The 20,140-nt window shown below is 46.2% G+C and overlaps 2 protein-coding genes across 2 annotated transcripts; both read right to left on the bottom strand.

Annotated features, from left to right (window-relative positions):
- Window positions 1–4,297: 4,297 nt before the first annotated feature.
- On the bottom strand, window positions 4,298–9,702 carry LOC132364459 (carbonyl reductase [NADPH] 1-like). The gene is made up of 3 exons (XM_059920022.1): window positions 9,406–9,702; window positions 8,768–8,879; window positions 4,298–4,752 (listed from the first exon to the last, which is right to left on the bottom strand). The coding sequence occupies exons 1-3, from the start codon at window positions 9,700–9,702 to the stop codon at window positions 4,298–4,300; spliced, it is 864 nt and encodes a 287-aa protein (XP_059776005.1).
- A 1,295-nt stretch (window positions 9,703–10,997) lies between these two features.
- CBR1 (carbonyl reductase 1) lies at window positions 10,998–16,894 on the bottom strand. Its single transcript, XM_059922291.1, has 3 exons — window positions 16,467–16,894; window positions 15,779–15,886; window positions 10,998–11,695 (listed from the first exon to the last, which is right to left on the bottom strand). Exons 1-3 carry the CDS (start codon window positions 16,753–16,755, stop codon window positions 11,259–11,261), a joined length of 834 nt encoding a protein of 277 aa, XP_059778274.1. The 5' UTR covers window positions 16,756–16,894; the 3' UTR covers window positions 10,998–11,258.
- Between the last annotated feature and the right edge of the window lie 3,246 nt (window positions 16,895–20,140).

Here is a 20,140-nt window from a genome sequence, read left to right as displayed (position 1 = left end):
ATATCTGCAAAGACTTTTTTACCAAGGAAGGTCACAATCACAGGTTCTGGGATGTGGACATAACTTTGGGGGGCCACCGTTAAATACACTACTGCTCCTGAGAACAGGGTGCTATGACACTGAGGACTTAGTTTAAGTCAGAGAAATGCGGTGATTACAAAAAAGTTAGGAACGCACTTTACAATAGCCAGTGTGACCCCAAATCTTCTTTAATTGTTTTTTACTGTCAAGACAGGGCAGTTCTGAATGGCTTATAATGAACCTTCCTGGGGTAGGCTTATGTAATGTGGTTTGTTTCTGCCAAGATTATACTTTACCTCTAGAAACTTTACATTCTTTGTGAACAAAAATAATAAGTAGGTAAATTAATCTGTTTTGGAGTTTATCTTATTCCTTAGAACATAGCAAAATGCCACAGACATACTGGAGAAGAGAGAAATCCTAGAGAAATTTAAGGTTTTTAAGATCCGAATTTAAAACTTGTAAAAAGTAGAAGGGGCTTCTTCTGTAAGGATGAGGACTTCAGCACCAGCTCGGTGTGGCGCAGCTATGCTACCTGGCGGCAGACCCGGGGCCGGAAGGAGAATGGGTTGTCTGAGATGCCTTCCAAGGACTCTCGCCCCCAGACCTTGGGCCCCCACGTGTTCCTGTCCCTCCGTCGATCTCTGTAGGTGGATGCAATCCACCTTCCTCTGAAGAGACACCCAAGAACAAAGTGGCCTCGTGGTTGAGCTGCAATATGTTAGTGAAGGTGGCTTTGCTGACTCTGATAGCCGTTCATCCTTCAAAACTAGTGAAGGTGGGGAAGGTCACGCTGGGGGAGGCAGAGGGGAGGCTGAGAAGGCTTCCACCTCAGGGCTGGGCTTCAAGGATGAGGGAGACATCAAGCAGCCCAAGAAAGAGGACCCTGATGACCGAAACAAGATGTCAATAGTTACTGAAAGCTCTCGAAATTATGGTTACAATCCTTCTCCCGTGAAGGCTGAAGGACTTCGCCGCCCACCAAGTAAGACTAGCATGCATCAGAGCCGACGACTCATGGCCTCTGCTCAGTCAAACCCTGACGACATCCTGACACTGTCCAGCAGCACATATGCACCCAGTATCACAGCACATAAATATATAGATGAAACATTGATGAAGATGGTCTGGAAGTGAATTCCCTCTTCCTCAGGGGACCTCAGTATATTTTATCTTAAGGCCTTGAGATGACTGGATGAGGGCCATCTACATTACAAGGATAACCTGCTTTATTCAAAGTGTACTAATTTAAATGTTAATCTCATTGAAAAAATACCTTCACAACAACACTCAGACTGGTGTTTGACCAGTCTAGGTACTGTGGCCCATGAAAGGTGACACAAAAAATAAGCAAGCATACCAAATAAGGTAATATTCATCATTTCCAGGGATTAGGAAATGAATATATCTTTGGAAGCCATTTTTGTTTATTTAAAAATTAAAAATTTTTTTTTAATAAATTTATTTTATTTTATTTATTTATTTTTGGCTGTGTTGGGTCTTTGTTGCTGTGCACGGGCTTTCTCTAGTTGCGGCGAGCGGGGGCTACTCTTCATTGCAGTGCGTGGGCTTCTCATTGCGGTGGCTTCTGTTGTTGCGGAGCACGGGCTCTAGGCGTGTGGGCTTCAGTAGTTGTGGCACGTGGGCTCAGTAGTTGTGGCTCGTGGGCTCCAGAGTGCAGGCTCAGTAGTTGTGGCGCACGGGCTTAGTTGCTCTGTGGCATGTGGGATCTTCCTGGTCCAGGGCTCGAACCCGTGTCCCCTGCATTGGAAGGCGGATTCTTAATCACTGCACCACCAGAGAAGTCCCCAAAATTTAGAATTTTTAAATTAAAAAATTTTCAATGACTTATAACATTATATAAGTTTCAAGTGTATGATAGTATTACGACTGTATACTCTATAGTGCGCTCACCAGCAAAATTTGAGTTTCTATCCATCACCATACAGTGATCCCCTTTATCCATTTCACCCTCCCCACTGCCCCTTCCCCTCTGGTAACCACTACTCTGATCTCTGTATCTGTGTGTTTGGTGTTTGGTTTGGTTTGTTGGTTTGATTTGTTCATTTATTTTATTTCTTTGTTTGCTTTTTATATTCCAGATATGAGTGAAATCATATAGTATTTGCCTTTCTCCATCTGACTTATTTCTCTTTGCATAACACTCTCAATGTCCATCCATGTTATCACAAATGGGAATATTCTCATCTTTTTTTATGGATGAGTAGTATTCCATTATGCGTTTGTGTGTCTTTCTGTGTGTGTGTGTATAAAACATCTTCTTTATCCATTCATCTGTTGATGGGCACTTAGTTTGTTTCCATATCTTGGCAATTTTAAATAACGCTAAGATGAACACAGGGATGCATATAACTTTTCGAATTAGTGTTCTCGTATTCTTTGGATAAATACCTAGAAGTGGGATAGTTGGATCATACAGTAGTTCTATTCTTAATTTTTTGAGGAATCTCCATACTATTTCCATAGTGGCTGCACCAATTTTCATTCCCTCCAACAGTGTATGAGGGTTGCCTTTTCTCCACACCCTCAACAATCCTTGTTATTTAAGTGCAGGCAGCGAACCTAACCCTGTGGGATTCCCAGCGTGCTCCCAGGTGGGAGGGTTGTTTATGAAGGTCTTACTGTGTGCCAAGCCATTAATTGGAATGTTTTATTTAATGGTTACCTAATCCTTACAATTGCTAAAAGTGCCTGCATTCTGGTTTGTCCTAGGTCATAGACAATAAGTGGCATATGTAGTTAGGTGTTATTTTATGTAATTAAGAAAGAAATCTTTAAGATCCCTGTGTCCATTTCCAAACTAGTAGTTCAGATGTTATGGTGTTGATCTAGACATTGATAATCCTCTGTTGGCAGTTTAGAAAAATAAAATAACAAGAGGAAACTAACAGCCTAGTTGAAGGGAAACACTTGTAAAGTAAACCTGACTCTTCAAATAAGGGTTCCACACTTGCCTTCAGGGGCTGTCACTTTTCACTTCCCCAAGCCTGAGAATCAGATGTGAAAAGTGACAAATAACATGACAGTAGAGGCGTCTGTACAACATGGAGTGCTTCTGTGAAGGGAGGGAATGTGGTGGACAGTCCCTGGGGCCTTGGGGAAGCCAGGCGTGGTACTGGGCAGTACGAAGCTTCTCGTCACTGTCCTGGGTGGTGTTGGGCCCCTCTCACAGGGACTCATGATACAGGACACTTGGCACTTCCAATGTGATTTAAACCTCAGTTTTATCCGGACAATTAATCTTCACAGCAATCCTTTGACTGTTATCCCCCTTTTACAGTTGAGGGGATATAGTAGATGCAGGATTGGGCTCAAGGTCATGCAGCAAGGTGGCAGAGCCAGGCCTCTCTGGTTCCAGATGTTTGTCTTGAAAGATTTCAAACAGAAAAGTTGAGAGAATAGTAGAGTGGACACCCATATGTCCTCCAAACTAGGTTCAACCATTATGAATATGTTACTCTAGTTATGTGTTCCTCTTCAGCGTATATTTTGCAGAACCACGCTAAAGTTGCAGACCTCCTGATACTTCATCCCCACATAAATGACACATTCACCCTGAAGAGATTTGACACCAATCTCTCATATCCACTAATACCCATCCGTACTCAATTTTCCCCATTGTCTCAGAGTCTCCTAAGGATGTATCTTTCATACAAGCGCCCCCTCACATTTCACACTTTATAATTGTTTTTTTCCCAATGAGTTTGGTGTTTAAAGACACCAGAGCAGTTGTCTTTTCTTCATGGTGTGTCCATGTTATACTAGAGGCTGGTCAGCTGAAGCCGGCAGGCCCAATCTGGCCACGCTCATTCGCTTCTATATTGTCTCTGGCTACTTTCATGCTGCAAGAGCAGATCTGAGCAGTTCTCACAGAGACCTGAAAAGCTGAAAACATTTCCTATCTGCCCTGTCCATAATGGTTGTTTCCCCAAGTAATACTGTCACTATTCTTAACCTTTGTTTTGGTGTATTAGATTTCTGAGCTCGTTCAGCATATAAAGTCTGCACAAATGGACAATTATAAAGAACCATTTATCCATCTACTGATTTTTATTCATTATTGGTCATCCAGTCTTCTTTCACTTCCCTGGGATCACAGAAGAAATCACAAAAGACTTCACAGAATGAGTAGCCATTTCAAAGTGATATTTGGTTACCAGTAGGGACGTTTGATTTTCTTCACAAGGAGATATTTTTGACCCTGTAAGTGTCTTTTGGGTCTAATCGGGACAGGTAACAAAATTCAGCCTTTGGGTTAGAGCTGTGAGTTGAATTGCCATTGTTCAACTTTTTTCTCACAAGCAAACTCTCCATGAGGTCCCTCAGCATCCGAGGGCAAAAGGGCCAAGTACACGGGGGTCTCTGCTCCTTCTTCTGGGCTTTTGGTGGCTCTGGGTCCCGCCATGTCAGTTCTCACCCACCCTGGGCAGCAGGCATTCAGGAGGATCTTGTCCCCTCCTCTCTGCTCACTCAGTTTCCTGGCTTGGATTCTGGACAGGACCGTGATGCCGATTTTCGTCACCCCATATGCGGTCTCGGGCCAGCCCTCCTTCCCGTGGACCCCCTTCTTTGTGTCTTCCACAAACTTGTTCATGAGCCCCACCAGCTCCTCCTCCGTGACGGTCTCGCTTCGAAACTTCTGCTGCAGTTCGGGGCTGCAGTTTTCAAGAGCTTTGAAGCCCCGTCTGCTAGACACATTCAGCACTCTACCTAAAGCACAACACAAACCATTACCTAGAAAGGTGAGCACAAGCAGGATGGATACCCAGTTCTCTGGGATGCTGGACCACAAATTTCCACTGGAGATCACCAGTTTCCTATGAGATGAATTAAGGCTGCACTTATGAGACAAGGAAATGAAACAGTCTTGGAACCTGTCCGAGCCATGATGTCTAGGATGATAGTAGAGAAAGAAATGCTCTAATGGGGAGGGCAGTGCCCCGATTTCCAAAAGAAAATGAAAAAGGTGTATCGAGGGAAGTGCTCAGGGAATGGGAGGAGTGCTCATTGCACCCAGGAGTAGACAGCGTCTTTTCCTCAAAGGCATCCTTTGGGACCAGCTGAGGATCTTAGGTCACTTGGGCGGTGCTCTATGCCAGGTCCCTGGTGACCAGCAAAGAGCTGATGGGTTTGTGGCTGGCAGCTCCAGCGTGACCGGACTGCAGCCGATTAGGAAGGCTCAGATGGAGGAAGGTGAAATCAAATCAGTTCAGTGGGCCAAACTGTATGCTATTTTCTCTGGGTTTGGGTTTTTATCAGCTCGGGAGTAGTAACTCAAGCCCTAGCTCTATGATGACCGAGGAGGGCAGTGGAAACTGGATTATCTAAGGGATGCCCACATAAGCACGACACTCTGGGAGTCAAATGGGAAGTTAGGAGGAATTAAAGTAGGACAACTTAATGCCCATCAGAAGAACCACTTCCAGGACTGGAAGGGGATTGGAACCCGCAAGTGGATGTTCAGCTGTGCTTATTTGAAGTGACTCTCTGGGTCCACGAGATGAGTGGAATGGGGCGCTGTAGTAACACACAGATGGGATAATTGTCATATATGACTCTAGCATCGTCTGAGGCACAAAACGCCAGGGAATGTTTCATCTGTCAGCAAGAAAGACATAGACTGCATGCAGATGGGTATGAGACAGATTCCTTGAGGCCAAGGCCTGGCACAGAGCTGGCAAAACAGGTTGCAGGTAGTAGCTCTGGGAAGGTACAAAGGGTCCTGACGAGATGACCTGCTGTTTCTGGACCTGGCTCTGCATACCTGGCAGTAGATCGACGTGTCCAAGTTACATCAGGGGACTGGAACAGAAGACACTGCACCGATTTGGGCTGGTAAGATCTAATCTTCAGGCCAAGGAGCACACTCCCATCCTCAGAGTAGCGGTCTGCTTCAGAACTGGGACAGGAAATGAAACGCTGGTTGTCTCAAACTTGAGGAGGAAAGGTATGCACGCTGGCTTACACACATTCATGAGCATATGCTCACAGTCGACATGGTGGGGGCCTTGGAAGAGTCCCCACTGGATGGATTCCTCTCTCCTCCGGGGGACACGGGGAAGAGGGGGTGGGGAGGATGCCGGGGCAACTCTACAAATCTTTCCGCACATCACTTCAACCTTCCTCTTTCCGACATGACCGTGGTCCTGGGACCAGGGCTGCTGCTCCCGATATAGAAGGCAGGGGGTAATCCTTAAGCAACTCAACTATAGATTTAAACTTTTTGTCAGAATTCTTAAGGACCTGATGGAGTGGATTGTCTTCACCCCATTTGGCAAGTTTGGAATGACAGCAAATGCAGCTGTATTGACTAGTTAGTAGTCGAGAGAACCCACTAATTCTGGGCCTGGGTAACCCTACCTATATGATGGGAGTGGACTAAGGGGAGATACTTGTTAGACTAGTATTGTTGTGGGCAATCAGGATGAGCACAGTGGCCGAACTTAACACCACTTTGGAAGGTGAGACAGTTTGATTAAATGTTAATGACTAATGGGGAGCAGGGGGAATGAAATGAGGGTAAAGGATGATTAAATGGGTTACGCAGCAAGAGAAATCAATACTACACTGGTGCCTGGGGCGGCTGAGAGCAGGAGGTGATATCCTCTCTTAGCTCAACTATCACAGATGCCTGATCGTGTGAAGCCGCATTTTGTGAAGACCACTCCTGCTCTGTGACCTGACAATGTCAAGCGGAAGCCCTGGAATCCGAGTTACATCACTGTGGGATATGGTCACAGGACGTGGTGATGAACTGAAAGCATTGTTTATGACTGAGTGGAACTCTATTCATGTGCCAGCATCTCTTGAGTCTTAGTTTTCAGGTCACATGTACTACCATCCTGTGACATGGTGTCACACTGGCCTTGTTGGTAATATTCAACTATCATATGTAAAGGAGTCACAGGAAGGTACTGGTATTGATGATCAAGGGTGATGGGAGATAAAGTCTCCCCAGGCTGTAATATTGATGGAAGAGTACTAGTTGATGAAGAAGTGGTGTAGCTAACTATCAGCTAATTTCCATGCTGTAAATTAATTAGACAAGGAGGCCATTAGGCTGAGCTGACTCTAATTCCCCTGTGGCCTATGTAAACAAACCAAAATCTAAGCCTGTAAATGCCTCAAGGTGACAAAATCCGAACCTAAGGACCACGCATCACCAACAGCCACCTGGGCTAGAAGCTGCAGGCAATTAACAATTTCCTTACTTTGCTTCAGCCTGTTCTCCGTAACAGTCTCTTCCTGAGTTCCCGTCGGTGGAGCCATCCTCACCACTTCTGGTTTGGTGGTTTCCCATTCAAACAGATTTTTGTCTCAAATAATCTTTAAAATTTTATACATCTCAGTTTCTCTCTTAACAATACGAAATAGATTGCACAAAGAGTTGTATGCTAAATAAGGTACAAATAGCAACTGCTGTTTGAACAAGTGGAGAATCAAATTCGTACCAACACATGAAAATGGAAGCAGTGGCTTTATAGGCTGAATTATCTGTTCCTCTAAATCTACCCCTCTCCCACACTGGCTCCTCCCAATGTTAGGCATATTTCTGATAGTATTTCTGTATCTGTAAAATAAATTTTGTACTAAATTTACATGCTCAAGGATTCTTTTGATGTAAGGGAGTCTTAGTGAAGGTCCAGAGGGCGCTCTCTGTAAGTGAAGGACTAAGCTTGGCCAAAGGAATCTTCTGCCCTTTTTCTAGGCCATCTGGGAGGTGATATTAAGCCCTGAGAATGCCCTGCTTGAGAAGACTGTCCTTGTTTATATGGTGTTCTAGGCTCAGGCTACATAATCAATGTTCACACTTGATTATGGTGGGTGCCTTAGGCTACCTGGTATCAGCTGAACCTCTGGAGGGGCTGGAGAGTAAGGTCAGCCAAGAGGGCAGTGGGCCATGCCTATGTGACCGCCCCTCACCAAGAACACTGGATATTAAGGCTTGGGTGAGTTCCCTGGTTGGTAATACTCCACGTGCCTGTCACAGGTTGTTTTGGGGAGAAATACATGCGGCCCCCAGGATCTGCTGGGACAGGACAAGTGGCAGCTCCACGCCTGGTATTTCTAGACCCTGCGCCATGAGGCCTTTACCACTGCTGAACTGAATCACTCTCCATTTTCTAAATTCATTGTTATTTTGAATGTAACAACTTTTTGCCGAGTTCTGGGCCCTTCTGGTGAGTTATTTAACCTGAGGATAGTCTAGGGACCTCCTGAACTTGTAAGTATCAAAGTATGTATAGTTGGTTTATCATCTAGAAACCAATATATGTAATACACAATACCAGTAGGATAAGAAGAAAAACTCAGGTGACCAGATGCAGAAGAAACTTCAGGGGGTCTAATGAATTGCTGGTAGTGTGAGCTCCACAAACCTGAATCAGGTCACTCTGAGAGGGGGACGGAGGAGAGAAGGTCTGGGATGGACTCCTAAGGGAACGCCACCTGTGAGGGGCACGGAGCAAGTCAAGGGCCTCTCAGAGGAGACCTTTGAGCTCAGAATGGAAAGAGAAGAAAGAGCCAGATGTGCAAAGAGCAGCTGGACAGAGTACCAACGACCTGGGCAGTGTGTAGAGGGACCTGAGGCTGCAGGGCACCTGGCCAGGTAGAGACACAGATGGAGGCCAGTGTAGCTGGGCAGGAGAGGTAGCTGGGCCCATAGATGAGGCCAGAGGCAGGCAGGGCTGAGCTGCACTGCAGCTTGGGCTCCAATCAGACTTACCTCGGGGTTTTATTAGAGGCAGGAGCTGCGTGCACACATCTTGGGTACCAAGGAAGTTTGTTTTCGTAGTCAGTTCTGCTTGAATATGAAACGGTGTGGGATCGCCAATTTTTAGGGCACAAGGAGAACAGAGTTGATAAATACTAGCCATACGGTAAAAATGCATTTCTGACACAATTTTTTTTTTCTTTGAAATCTACATAATGTCTCTGTTAGTTAACAGTAGTGTGCCAGTGTGAATTTTGGGGTTTGATAACACTGTGTAGTTTTGTAAGATGGCACCATCAGGGGAGGCTGAGTGAAGGGAGCCCATATGGCATCTGTGTACCATTCTGTGCAATTGTTTGTTTGTTTCAAAGTAAGTTAAAAGTTCTCCCTGCTGCTCCAAAGTTCAATCAGTGATACTGTGAAAACCTGGAGGCAGTCCTTAACAGTCTGATCAAGGCCCTCTAGCTGGAAAGGCTTGCAAATCTTAGAGGATTTTGCTCTCCTTTCGGCCTCCGGTCCGTCCTCCTTCCCTAGGGAGCGGGTTCTAGATCCCACAGCGGAGGTTCAGGCAGTAGCCCCACCCACCCAGTCTGGCCGCTCTCACAGAGGCTGCACCCCGCCTCCCCACCAGCTCACATCCACTTACACTGGAAGGCGATGCCCGCGTTGTTGACCAGCACATCGAGACCCCGAGACCCCAAGACCCCGTACTCCTTGTGCAGGAAGTCGCGCAGGGCGCGGATGCTCTGCAGGTCGATGTCCAGCTGGTGGAAAAGTGGGCACAGGCCCTCGGCCTGCACCGGCTGCACGGCCGTCGGGCCCCGTGCCGCGTCCCGCGCCGTGAGCACCACATCCCCGGAGAACTGCCGGCACAGGTCACGCACGACGGCAAAGCCGATGCCCTTGTTGGCTCCGGTGACCAGCATCACGCGGGTGGAGGAGGACATGGCCTGGCCCGGGGTGTGAGCTGAGTGTGGAGAGCTGAGGGTGGTGCAAGTCTTGCGTGGAGCGGGCTGGGCGGTAGGGAGGGGGGCGGGCAGTGCAGTGGTCAGGGCTTGGTAACAGTGGGAGAAGCCAGGAAGACCTGAGTTCTGGGATCCAGTGCCACGACTCCTAGAGAACTCAGCCCTGCCTCCTACCCTCCTTCCAAGGAGGGAAGGAGGGGCCAAATGTTCCAGAAGGTTCCAAATGACCAACTCCTGTCCGCCCCACACCCATCCTCAGCCAAACCATACGCAATCCTCTTTTGATCGCAGCTCTGAGAGGCATAGTGGTTTGCAGGGTGTAGAGGTTGCTTTGCCCAGGCAAAACTGGAGGGTGAAGGGTTAATAGGGAGCTAGAGATTCCTGGCAGTTGACCAAAAAGTATTCGGCAGATCTCCAAAAGGAGAAAAAGTGTGCAGAGTAATTGTTTTGGGCCAGGCCCATCATCCCCTGCAGAATGGGAATGGTTGCTTTTTCCTAAAATGCAAAAAAAAAATTACTGAGGGGCATTGCTTCTGAGCATGTAGCTCCCCCAGCCTGCTTAAGAGAAAATCAAAACAAAGAAGTAGGGCAAATGGTCCTGTGATTAGACTTTCAGCGGGCAGGGCAGGCAGCTCTCTGGATTCCCAGTGTGCCCTCACGTGGGAGGGTTGTTTATGAAGCTCGTACTCTGTGCCAGGCACTGATTAGGATGGTTACATAATCCTTAGGATTGCTAAAAGTGCCTATATTTTGGTTTTGTTTTATGTCAGCTTGATAAGTGGCATACCCAGTTATGTGTTATTTTTACGGAATTTTACACAGAGTGCTTCTGTGAAGGGAGGGAATTTGGTGGACAGTCCCTGGGGCCTTGTGGAAGCCAGGAGTGGTGCTGGGCAGTACGAAGCTTCTCGTCACTGCCCTGGGTGGTGTTGGGCCCCCCTCACAGGGACTCGTGATACAGGACACCTGTGCAATTCCAATGTGATTTCAACATTGTCACCTGTATAGGGGCAATTAATCTTCACAGCAATCCTATGACTATTATCCCCATTTTACATTTGAGGGGATACAGTATTTTGATCAAGGTCATGCAGGAAGGTGGCAGAGCCAAGACTTTTTGGTTTCAGATGTTTGCCTTGAAAAGATTTCAAACAGAAAAGTAGAACGAATAGTAGAGTGGACACCCATCTGTCCTCCAAAGTAGGTCCAACAATTATGAGTAATTGAGCTGGTTCAGCCTTTAAGAGTCTGCATAAATGGACATTTATAAAGAACTATTTATTCATCTATTGACTTTTATTTATTACTTGTCATCCATCCCACTTTTCCTCCCCTGGGATCACAGAAGGAAACACAAACGGCTTCACAGAATTAGTAGCCATTTCCCAGTGAGGACTTGATAGGGATATTTTGATTCTTTTTTTTTCTTCTTCTTCTTTTTTTTTTTTGCATAGGGGTATTTTTGACAGTGTAAGTGTCCTTTCCGTGAAATTGGGACAGGAACATAATCGGGCCCATGGGTGGAGCTGTGAGTGAGCTCACCACTGCACAACTTTTTTCTCAGAAACAAACTGTCCGTGAGGCCCCTCAGCGTCCGAGGGCAAAAGGGCCAAGTACACGGGGGTCTCTGCTCCTTCTTCTGGGCTTTTGGTGGCTCTGGGTCCCGCCATGTCAGTTCTCACCCACCCTGGGCAGCAGGCATTCAGGAGGATCTTGTCCCCTCCTCTCTGCTCACTCAGTTTCCTGGCTTGGATTCTGGACAGGACTGTGACGCCGATTTTCGTCACCCCATATGCGGTCTCCGGCCAGCCCTCCTTCCTGTGGACCCCCTTCTTTGTGTCTTCCACAAACTTGTTCATGAGCCCCACCAGCTCCTCCTCCGTGATGGTCTCACTTCGAAACTTCTGCTGCAGTTCGGGGCTGCATTTTTTAAGAGAGCTGACACTCACAAAGCTAGACACGTTCACCACTCTGCCTAAAATACAACACAAGTCATGACATAGAAAGGTTGAGCACAAGAACAGTGAATGCCAAATTTGGGACAGGATTTATGTCCTCATGTCCTCTTGTAAGAGGACATTAGGGAAGGAGGAGAACGTATTTTGGGAGGGGGTTACTCATTGGGTTTTATCTGTTTTATTATTATAAGTAACAATCTGTTATTTCTAAAGTTTTGAAAAATTACATCTAATTATTTTGAAAATTACAGGAATGAATTATTTCACTTAAACTCAAGAAATAAGTAATGACAATGGGAAGAATTCTGTGAATCTACTACCCAGAACAACTTGTGAAAATTATTTTCAAAACTGAACTATTTAAAGTCTCTGGTAATGGTCCTGAGGGCGTACAGCAAATGAAGAAACTTTTATTCCCGAATATCTCCAACAACTCAGGTAAGAACAGAGTCTGTTCTGTGGTATTTCAACCATGACCTGCTCCTTCCTTTCCCCCTTTCTGGCCATAACAATGGAAACTTCACTCTAGGATGGTGCATCTGAGAACACAAGACTATTGTATCTTCCCAAGATGGGTAGGACATCAGCATTTCTCATCCTGCTTCTCAGCTACCTGTTGCAGAGGTTCAGTTCCTGGCAAGTGCATTTAGGAGGTGAGGACTTCCTTCTTTGACCCAGCCCTCACTTGTGGGACAAAGGCTCTACCTTGGGCTGGACATCCTGAGAATACTGGGGCCTAGACTGCCCTTTCCCCAGCTTGTTTGTAAGGCAGAAGTATCACGCAAAGAGAGGCAAGCTGAGAAGACCAGAGACCACTGCTGCTCTTCCCTCCCAGCTCCTAAAGCAGGAGTGTCACAAAGAGAAGTGTCATCATCCCTGCCTCTATCTTCAGACCTGTGGCTTAGAGATTTTGCACAAGAGGGGGAAAGAGTCAGGACATAAAAACTGAGAGGTCCCACGCTCTCCCAAAAGGATGTGATTTCATTCGAAACAGAGTGTGGGGAAGTTCGACCCTAAGGGCACTCTCAAAAACAATGGAAGTCGTGCTGAAAAGCAATTAGGAGATTGGTAGCTTTGTTAGAAATATAAACTAAATCATGTAAGTCAGCAAGTTTGCCAGAGAAAACTAGAGAAAGCTAAGGGTAAGAGCCCTTCTCGGTTCGGAACAGACCACCAAAACTACCCTTTCAAAAGAGCCTGAATTTAATTGGATGGAGATCCATCTGTGAAGCAATTTATGCTGTGCCTTGTTAAAAACAGTGGAGTAGTCAGCCAGCCAGTAGTGGAGCTTAACAGCTGGGTGCGGTCCAGGAAAAAGACAGCAAAAGAGTGTTCTGCTAAACCCACAGTCATCCCAGCGTGACTGTGCGTCTCAGCTAGGCTGTACTTTCTGAGATGAAACATCACAAACTTCACACTGCAAGGGGAGGAGGGCGGAGACTCAACTTCAAAAAATAATCTAGCCAGTCACTGAACAAATAAGCAAATAACAACCACAAGCCCGTGGGAGGTAGGGTCTAATAGCAAGAGTAGCTATAAAATTCTGCAATGTCCCATTTCCAACCAAAAATTATCAGGCATGGACAAAAATGTTAAACCCTTTTTTTCTATGGGGAAAAATGTGGCAACAGAAATGGCATGTCATGTTGCCATAGTCAGTTAGCTTTGATGTTTATCCCACTAAAGGTTTGGAAGTTCAGAAAATATCAATAAACAAATTAGTAGATGGCATTAGGACTCCCATTCAATGATTCTCTGAAATATATAAACTGATTTAGAGAAATTGCCATATTAATCTTCCGGGCATTCTTCAAAGATGAACACATTTTTGAAACGGGTCAATTATTCCATGTCCTCCTTCTAATCTAGAACATGTAAAGAGTAAGAAGCAACTAGTAAATTAATAGAAATGACATTGTCCTTAAGATAGAATAGAACCAATTTGTCAAAATGTTGCAGTAAGCACCATTCAGAGATGCTATATTTAGGATAATTTATTTCGCTCTCAAAAACATGACCAAGCCTCTCTCACAACAAAAATAACGCATATTTCAGGAATTAAAAATGCAAAATATAGAAAGGCGTAAAGAAAGAAAAAAAACCTGCAGGAGCGGAAGTCAGAATGGTTAACTGGTAAACGGGAAAGGCAGCTATATTACTATCAATAAAAGGCCCTTGACATTATTTTTTTCATGGGTCTTCAACCTGGACAGTAGACAGAGAAATACTATCAACTTCTTCTAGGTTGGTTATAATCAGTAATCAAATGACAACCTTTTTAATTCTGTGTTAACTAGTCTACCCCAGGAAGTCTAGAATCAGCAGTGAAAATACTAACCCGTATTAGGGAAGCTTGACCAGGAGATCCAAAGTTCTCTCGAGGTAATAAACTCCTGGATGTGGCTGCTTCATCTTCCCAGTGTGTCCCATGCCAGCCCCTCCCACTGAGTAGATCCCCAGGGATCAGAGCCAGCCATCTGGAGCCCTCTCCTCCCGACTAGGTGAGACTGTAGACTCAGAAGAGAATCACATGCTCGATTAAGTCATGATAACGTGAACTGCTGCAGCTTTTCCCCAACAAAACAAGAATTCTCCTATTTCAAAAGGCAAGTAAACCTTGCTGCACTCATACTGAGAATATAGCATGTATTTAAAATTCCATTTACTCTAGCTTTCGTGAGGCAAGACAAACTGTTAACCAGAGGCTGCCTTAGCACATCCGGAGGGTACTCATTCCTCCTTCTGGACAAAGCCCAGACACAGCAAGAAACAGTCCAGTTAAGTAAGAAAAGTGGTGGGCCAGAAGTCATCAGCACGAGGTCCAAGAGGAATACAGCATGTGCAGCTGACACAGGGAACTCCACTGCAGCCCTCAAGTGTTGGGACGAGTGGAGGAATTAGGTGACACTCTAAAGAGCTGACTTTTTAGGTCCTAGTGAACCAATTCTTAGAAGTAGTAGAACTTTCCAGGAGGACAGGATGGGGAAACAGGGCAGAAGCTGAGTGTAAATTGTAAATGCATGTACTAAATCTCCAGCCACGCCTCTTAATCTTTCTAAAAGTATCTGCTTGCCTTATTTGGTATGTTTAATGGGTGGTGGTTCCCCTCCTGGCCCATTACTTTGGGGTAAGTATTATAGTAGTTTAACCCAAAGGAACAGGAGAGTTTGTTTTGTTTGAAACATTGAGCAGATTGAAGGGCAGTTAAAACGAACCTGGAGTTCGGCAGGTCGGATTAGGGAGATCCCTACAAGTCATGCTAAGGGCCTGGACTTCACTCCTGACGGATTTTTGAGAGGCGGAGTGAGCATGCAGAGTATAAAGAATGCCCAGAAAGCAAAGGACTCAAGAAGCGGGGGGAGTCCCTTAGGAGAGTTTACAGTTGTCTAGAAATGACAGCTGGGGGCCTGTTTGTAGAGCTGGGATGGGGGTGAAGGCCTGGGAAGAAAATCAGGAGGACAACTCTTAGGACCTGGTAAATGGCAATAAGCGGGCAGGTGTGGTGACCTCCAGGATCCTGGTGGGTGGATGATGGGATCAGTGACCAAGATGATTTGGGGAAAGGACGAGTCTTTGGAAATATTTGTTTTAGGTGGGGGGATTCAGGGGAGGAAGGATGGGAATCAGGTTAAGATGGAGAGGCAAGAAGACAAAATGTGTGCCTGGAGCTCTGGGAAGGTTCTAGACAGGTGACATTTTAGTAGGGCCTAATGAACTGGTGGGAGTAGAGACCCCACTAGCCTGAGTAAGATCACTCTGAGAGGGGGACAGAGGAGAGAAGGTCTGGGATGGACTCCTAAGGGAACGCCGCTGTGAGGGGCACGGAGCAAGTCAAGAGCCTCTCAGAGGAGACCTTTGAGCTCAGAATGGAAAGAGAAGAAAGAGCCAGATGTGCAAACAGCAGCTGGACAGAGAGCACCAACGACCTGGGCAGTGTGTAGAGGGACCTGAGGCCTCAGGGCACCTGGCCGGATGGCGACACAGATGGAGGCCAGTGGAGCTGAGCAGGAGAGGTAGGGGGGCCTGTAGATGAGACCAGAGGCAGGCAGGGCCCAGATCTTGCCAGAAACACTGCAGTTTGGGCTCCTCATCAGACTCACCTTGGGGTTTTATTAGAGGCAGGAGCTCTGTGCACACAGCTTGGGTACCAAAGAAGTTTGTTTTCATAGTCACTTCTGCTTGAATATGAAACGGTGTGGAATCAACAGCTTTTAGGAGAAAAGAAAAGTTGAGTGAATAAATAGTAGCCATCAAGTAACATTCTATAGGAAGATATAAAGAAAATAGTGCACGTGAAATCTGTTGAATTTTGTGTAAAAGTGGTGTCTAGTTAGTAGTATTGTGCCAGTGTGAATTTCGGGGTTTGATAATGCCCTGTGGTTTTGTAAGACGGCACCACTACGGGGGGGGGGGCGCTCAAAGGGTGCACACACACGGGATCTCTGTGCATCAGTTTTTGCAATTTTCTTGTTTATTTCAAAATGCATTAAAAATTAACCCAACTGCCCCAAAGTCCAATCAGAAAGAGGCTGTGGGGCAATCTAGAAAAGGTCCCCAGGATTCCGAGCCAAAGAAGCAAAGTTCCCTCTGGCTAGAAAGCATCCAATTCCCTGCAGACTCCGCTCTAGCTGCACCCCTCCCCCCTCCCCTTCTCGTTCCCTAGGGAGTCATTCTGGACCCCCCACAGGCGGGAGAAGCCCCACCGCAGCGATTCCCCGACAGATACGGCCCATCCCGATGCAGATGCTCGGCGGTGAACGCCTCGCCTGGGAGCACCCAGCCCCTTACTCTTGAAGGCGATGCCCGCGTTGTTGACCAGCACGTCGAGGCCCCCGTACTCCTTGCGCAGGAAGTCGCGCAGGGCGCGGATGCTCTGCAGGTCGTCGATGTCCAGCTGGTGGAAGCGTGGGCTCAGGCCCTCGGCCTGCAGCTGCTGCACGGCCGCCTGACCCCGTGCTGTGTCCCGCGCCGTGAGCACCACGTCCCCCGTGAACTGCCGGCAGAGGTCACGCACGATGGCGAAGCCGATGCCCTTGTTGGCCCCGGTGACCAGCGCCACGCGGGCGCAGGACGACATGGCCGGGTGCTGGACGTGCGGTGCCCTTGGGTGGAGAGCCAAGCCTGTTGTGCTTTCCCAACGGCGCGGCGCGTCAGAGTGCGCGGAATCTAGAGCTTGCCGAGCGCGCACCTGCAGGTCCCACGCCCGGAGCGGCCAGGCTGAGCGCGCAAGCGCAGGCGCAGGCTCCGCCCCTTCAGGGCTGGGCTCGCCGGCGCCCTCCCCGCGGTGCAGGGAACGTAGAGAAGGGCCATCAGTCAAGTTTGCAGGACAGTCCTGCTGAAAAGTCGCTGCTGGCGACTTCCTGCCTGGTATCAGAGAATCGTTCTGATTGGCTGTGTTGACTATGTTAAAACTGAACCCTATCCTCTGTTCTCCTCCTATTCACCCAGATGTTCAACTCTTCGCAGTTGCGCTTGAAGAAATGGGTCATTTGTACAGACTTTGTTTTTCGTGGTGTTTGAAAAATATCGCTCGAACTGAAGTTTTTGTAACCTAGAGTTGTGGAATAAGTTGGGAGAACATGGTAGGGATCAAGTGTGTTGCTTTCTCCCGTAAGTATGTGAAAACCAAGCTACTGCCCTATCCTTGGATGATTCTCACGTGTTAGTGGGGAGTGTTTACTGAATCATCATAGGGTTGCCTCACTAGATACTTCCAGGGTTGTCAGGTTACCTGTATGCAGGTCCTGAACTGTACAGGTGCAAAGGGGCTTTGCAGCCCTTTCTCACTCACACTCAAAATAACTCATCAGGATGCATCTTCTTATCTCCATTTTCAAGCGAGGAAATGGATCCTCAGAAAGTTCATAAATTAGCTCGGTGGGAAATTAATTTTCTTCCTTACTATTTACCACTTAAAACAGAGGAATTAGGGGGTCTATAAGACCATTTTCATTTCTGTGCTGTCTCTTGTCGACTGAAAGAAAATGCACAACCTAGGGGACTTAAGCCTGGGATACAGTCTCTCAGCTGAGGGACTGTTCTGAAGAGGTAAGGGAGGAGCCAGGATATGTAGGAGTTTTTGCAAAAACAAAACAAAACAAAACAAAACAAAACATAAAAACAACCCAGGTAGTCGGAACATCAATTACTGCTAATTAAAGAAAACCAGACATCTCAAGTTAATGAATTTAGCACTTTTCAATGTATGGGAAGATGCAAGAGTCTGGGCTTATTGAAATTATTCCTTTGATGTGCACCTGAAACATCTAGAGCCAGTATCCTGTTTTTCTCCATCCTGAATTCCCTTCAGTGTGCACCAGTGCAGTCGGCCCCCCATGGCTGATGGCTTGATCCTTTGTTTACTGAAATGGCAGGCAACATTCTTTGTCCACACTCTTATGGTATCCACAAGCTACTAGTGGCTATTTAAATGTAATTTTAATCAAAATAATACAATTAAAATTAGTTCGTTAGTTGCTTTAGCTGCACTTCAAGTGCTGAATAGTCACGTGCTAGTGACTGCTGTTTTCCACAGTGGCTGCACCAACTTACCTTCCCTAAAGTGGTAAGGACAGATTTTAATCAGTATTATAATATTGTAGTAGGGAAGAGTGTCCAGTATGAACTGAACTCAACTTGGATTTGTACAGAGGTGACTGGACGTTTTAACGAGAAGTTGAGGGAGTCGGCAGGGGGAATGGAGGGGCTTGGGTAGAGTCAGGGGAAAATTATAAAGGCCTGGTGAGTGTAAATGCCCATCAGGGCTATAAAGAGACTGGGAGACAGAGGTCCTATCCTATCTGATAATTACATTTCGAAGGAATGGCTTTCAGGTCCTTGAGAAAGACTCAGGTCCTGAGTTGTAGGAGATATATACATATTGCAAATGGACAGAGGAAGAATTCACAAATTTTAAGTTCTTTTTTAGTAAATGCTCTAAGAAAGGGTAGTAAAGGACCTCTTGACAGGTGTTGGGTAGAACAAATAGTAAATTCTTCTGGCAGCCTGGAGCTCATTAAGGGGGAACAAAGGTCATCCTAGTGACACAGCCTTGAGCTATTAGAAACTGTGTTAGTGTTTAAGTCTTTTAACGTGGGGGTTGGTGGGGGAATGGATGAAATCATTAGTCAGTAGGTTTTATAAGCCCAGGCTGAGGCCTAACTGAAAAGAGGGCTTGGAAGAGACTGGCTAGAGCTTGGTCAAGAAGAGAAACTTTGTCAATTCCCCTCTAGAAAATGGGAGTATACATGATTTTTTTCCCCCATAAAAGGAAAATACCTGTTTTATCTACCCCTTTTCTTCTGTCTTGAATGCATTTGTAATGAGAATGTGATGCCTGGAGCTGCAGCAACTATCCTGAGATCATAAGGAAACAAACTAAGAAGTTAGCCAACTCCCTAAGGATGGTACTGTGGAAAATTAGGAAGAGCTTTGATTTTTAATGACATCACTGACTCATGGGTCCAAATCTGGAACCATCTATTTCCAGCCCCCCTTTGCTTTTCAGTAAACTTTAAATTTTAGAATGGATTTACTGAAAAGTTGCAAATGCAGTACAGAAAATTCCCATATACTCCACGTCAAATTTCCCCTATTATTAACATCTGACTATTGAAACTGAGTGGGACACTGTGAGGCACTCTCACGTACAAAAGCTCCTCCATGTCCCCTGTTTCTTGTTTGTAGTAAAAGGCTTTAGTCTCCTAGGTCTTCCCTGGGTTCCAAAGAGCAGGCACATGCAGTTACTAATTAGGGAAGTGAGGGAATGCAGAAACAAAGGAAAAGCAGTTAAATAAGAAAAGTAACGACAATAGTTCAGTGATAAAACAGAGTCCTAGTTCTCCCCAAGGTATGTATGTAACAACTTGATGGATATCTTTGAACTGTTCTTTGGGAACTAAGACCCCATCCCCACCCCCAGAGGCGGAGGATGGTGACTACGTGCTGAGCACAAGCACCAGACCCCAGACTGGTTGGAACCACAAAGTTGATGATTGAGATTCCTGAAACACCACCCTGTGACCTCACCACCAAACAACTGGAAGAAAGTCATGAACTCTGCAGCCCTCACCATCAAATGTTACCTTTAAAAACGCTCCCCTGAAAACCACTGAGGAGTTCAGGTCTTCTGAGCATGAGCTGCCTGTACTCCTTGCTGGACCCTGCAATAAATGCTGTACTTTCCTTCACAACTTGTCAGAAATTGGTTTTGCTGTGGGCGAGTGGACCCAAGTTCAGTTTGGTAACACTATGACGGTACATTTGTTATAACTAAGAAATAACACTGGAACAGTATTAACTAAGCTCTGTGCTTTATGTAGCTTTCACTAGTTTTTCCCTCTAATATCCCTTTTCTAGTCCAAGGTTCTCTCCAGAATACCACATTACATTTAACTGTCATGTGTCCTTAGTTTCCTCTGGTTTATGACAGATTCTCAGAATTTACTTGCTTTTCACAAACT

Source organism: Balaenoptera ricei, chromosome 4 (genome assembly GCF_028023285.1).
Source record: "Balaenoptera ricei isolate mBalRic1 chromosome 4, mBalRic1.hap2, whole genome shotgun sequence".
NCBI classification, from domain to species: Eukaryota; Metazoa; Chordata; class Mammalia; order Artiodactyla; family Balaenopteridae; genus Balaenoptera; species Balaenoptera ricei.
Note: the sequence above shows the minus strand (reverse complement) of the source record. Positions and strands in the feature narration are given on the sequence as shown.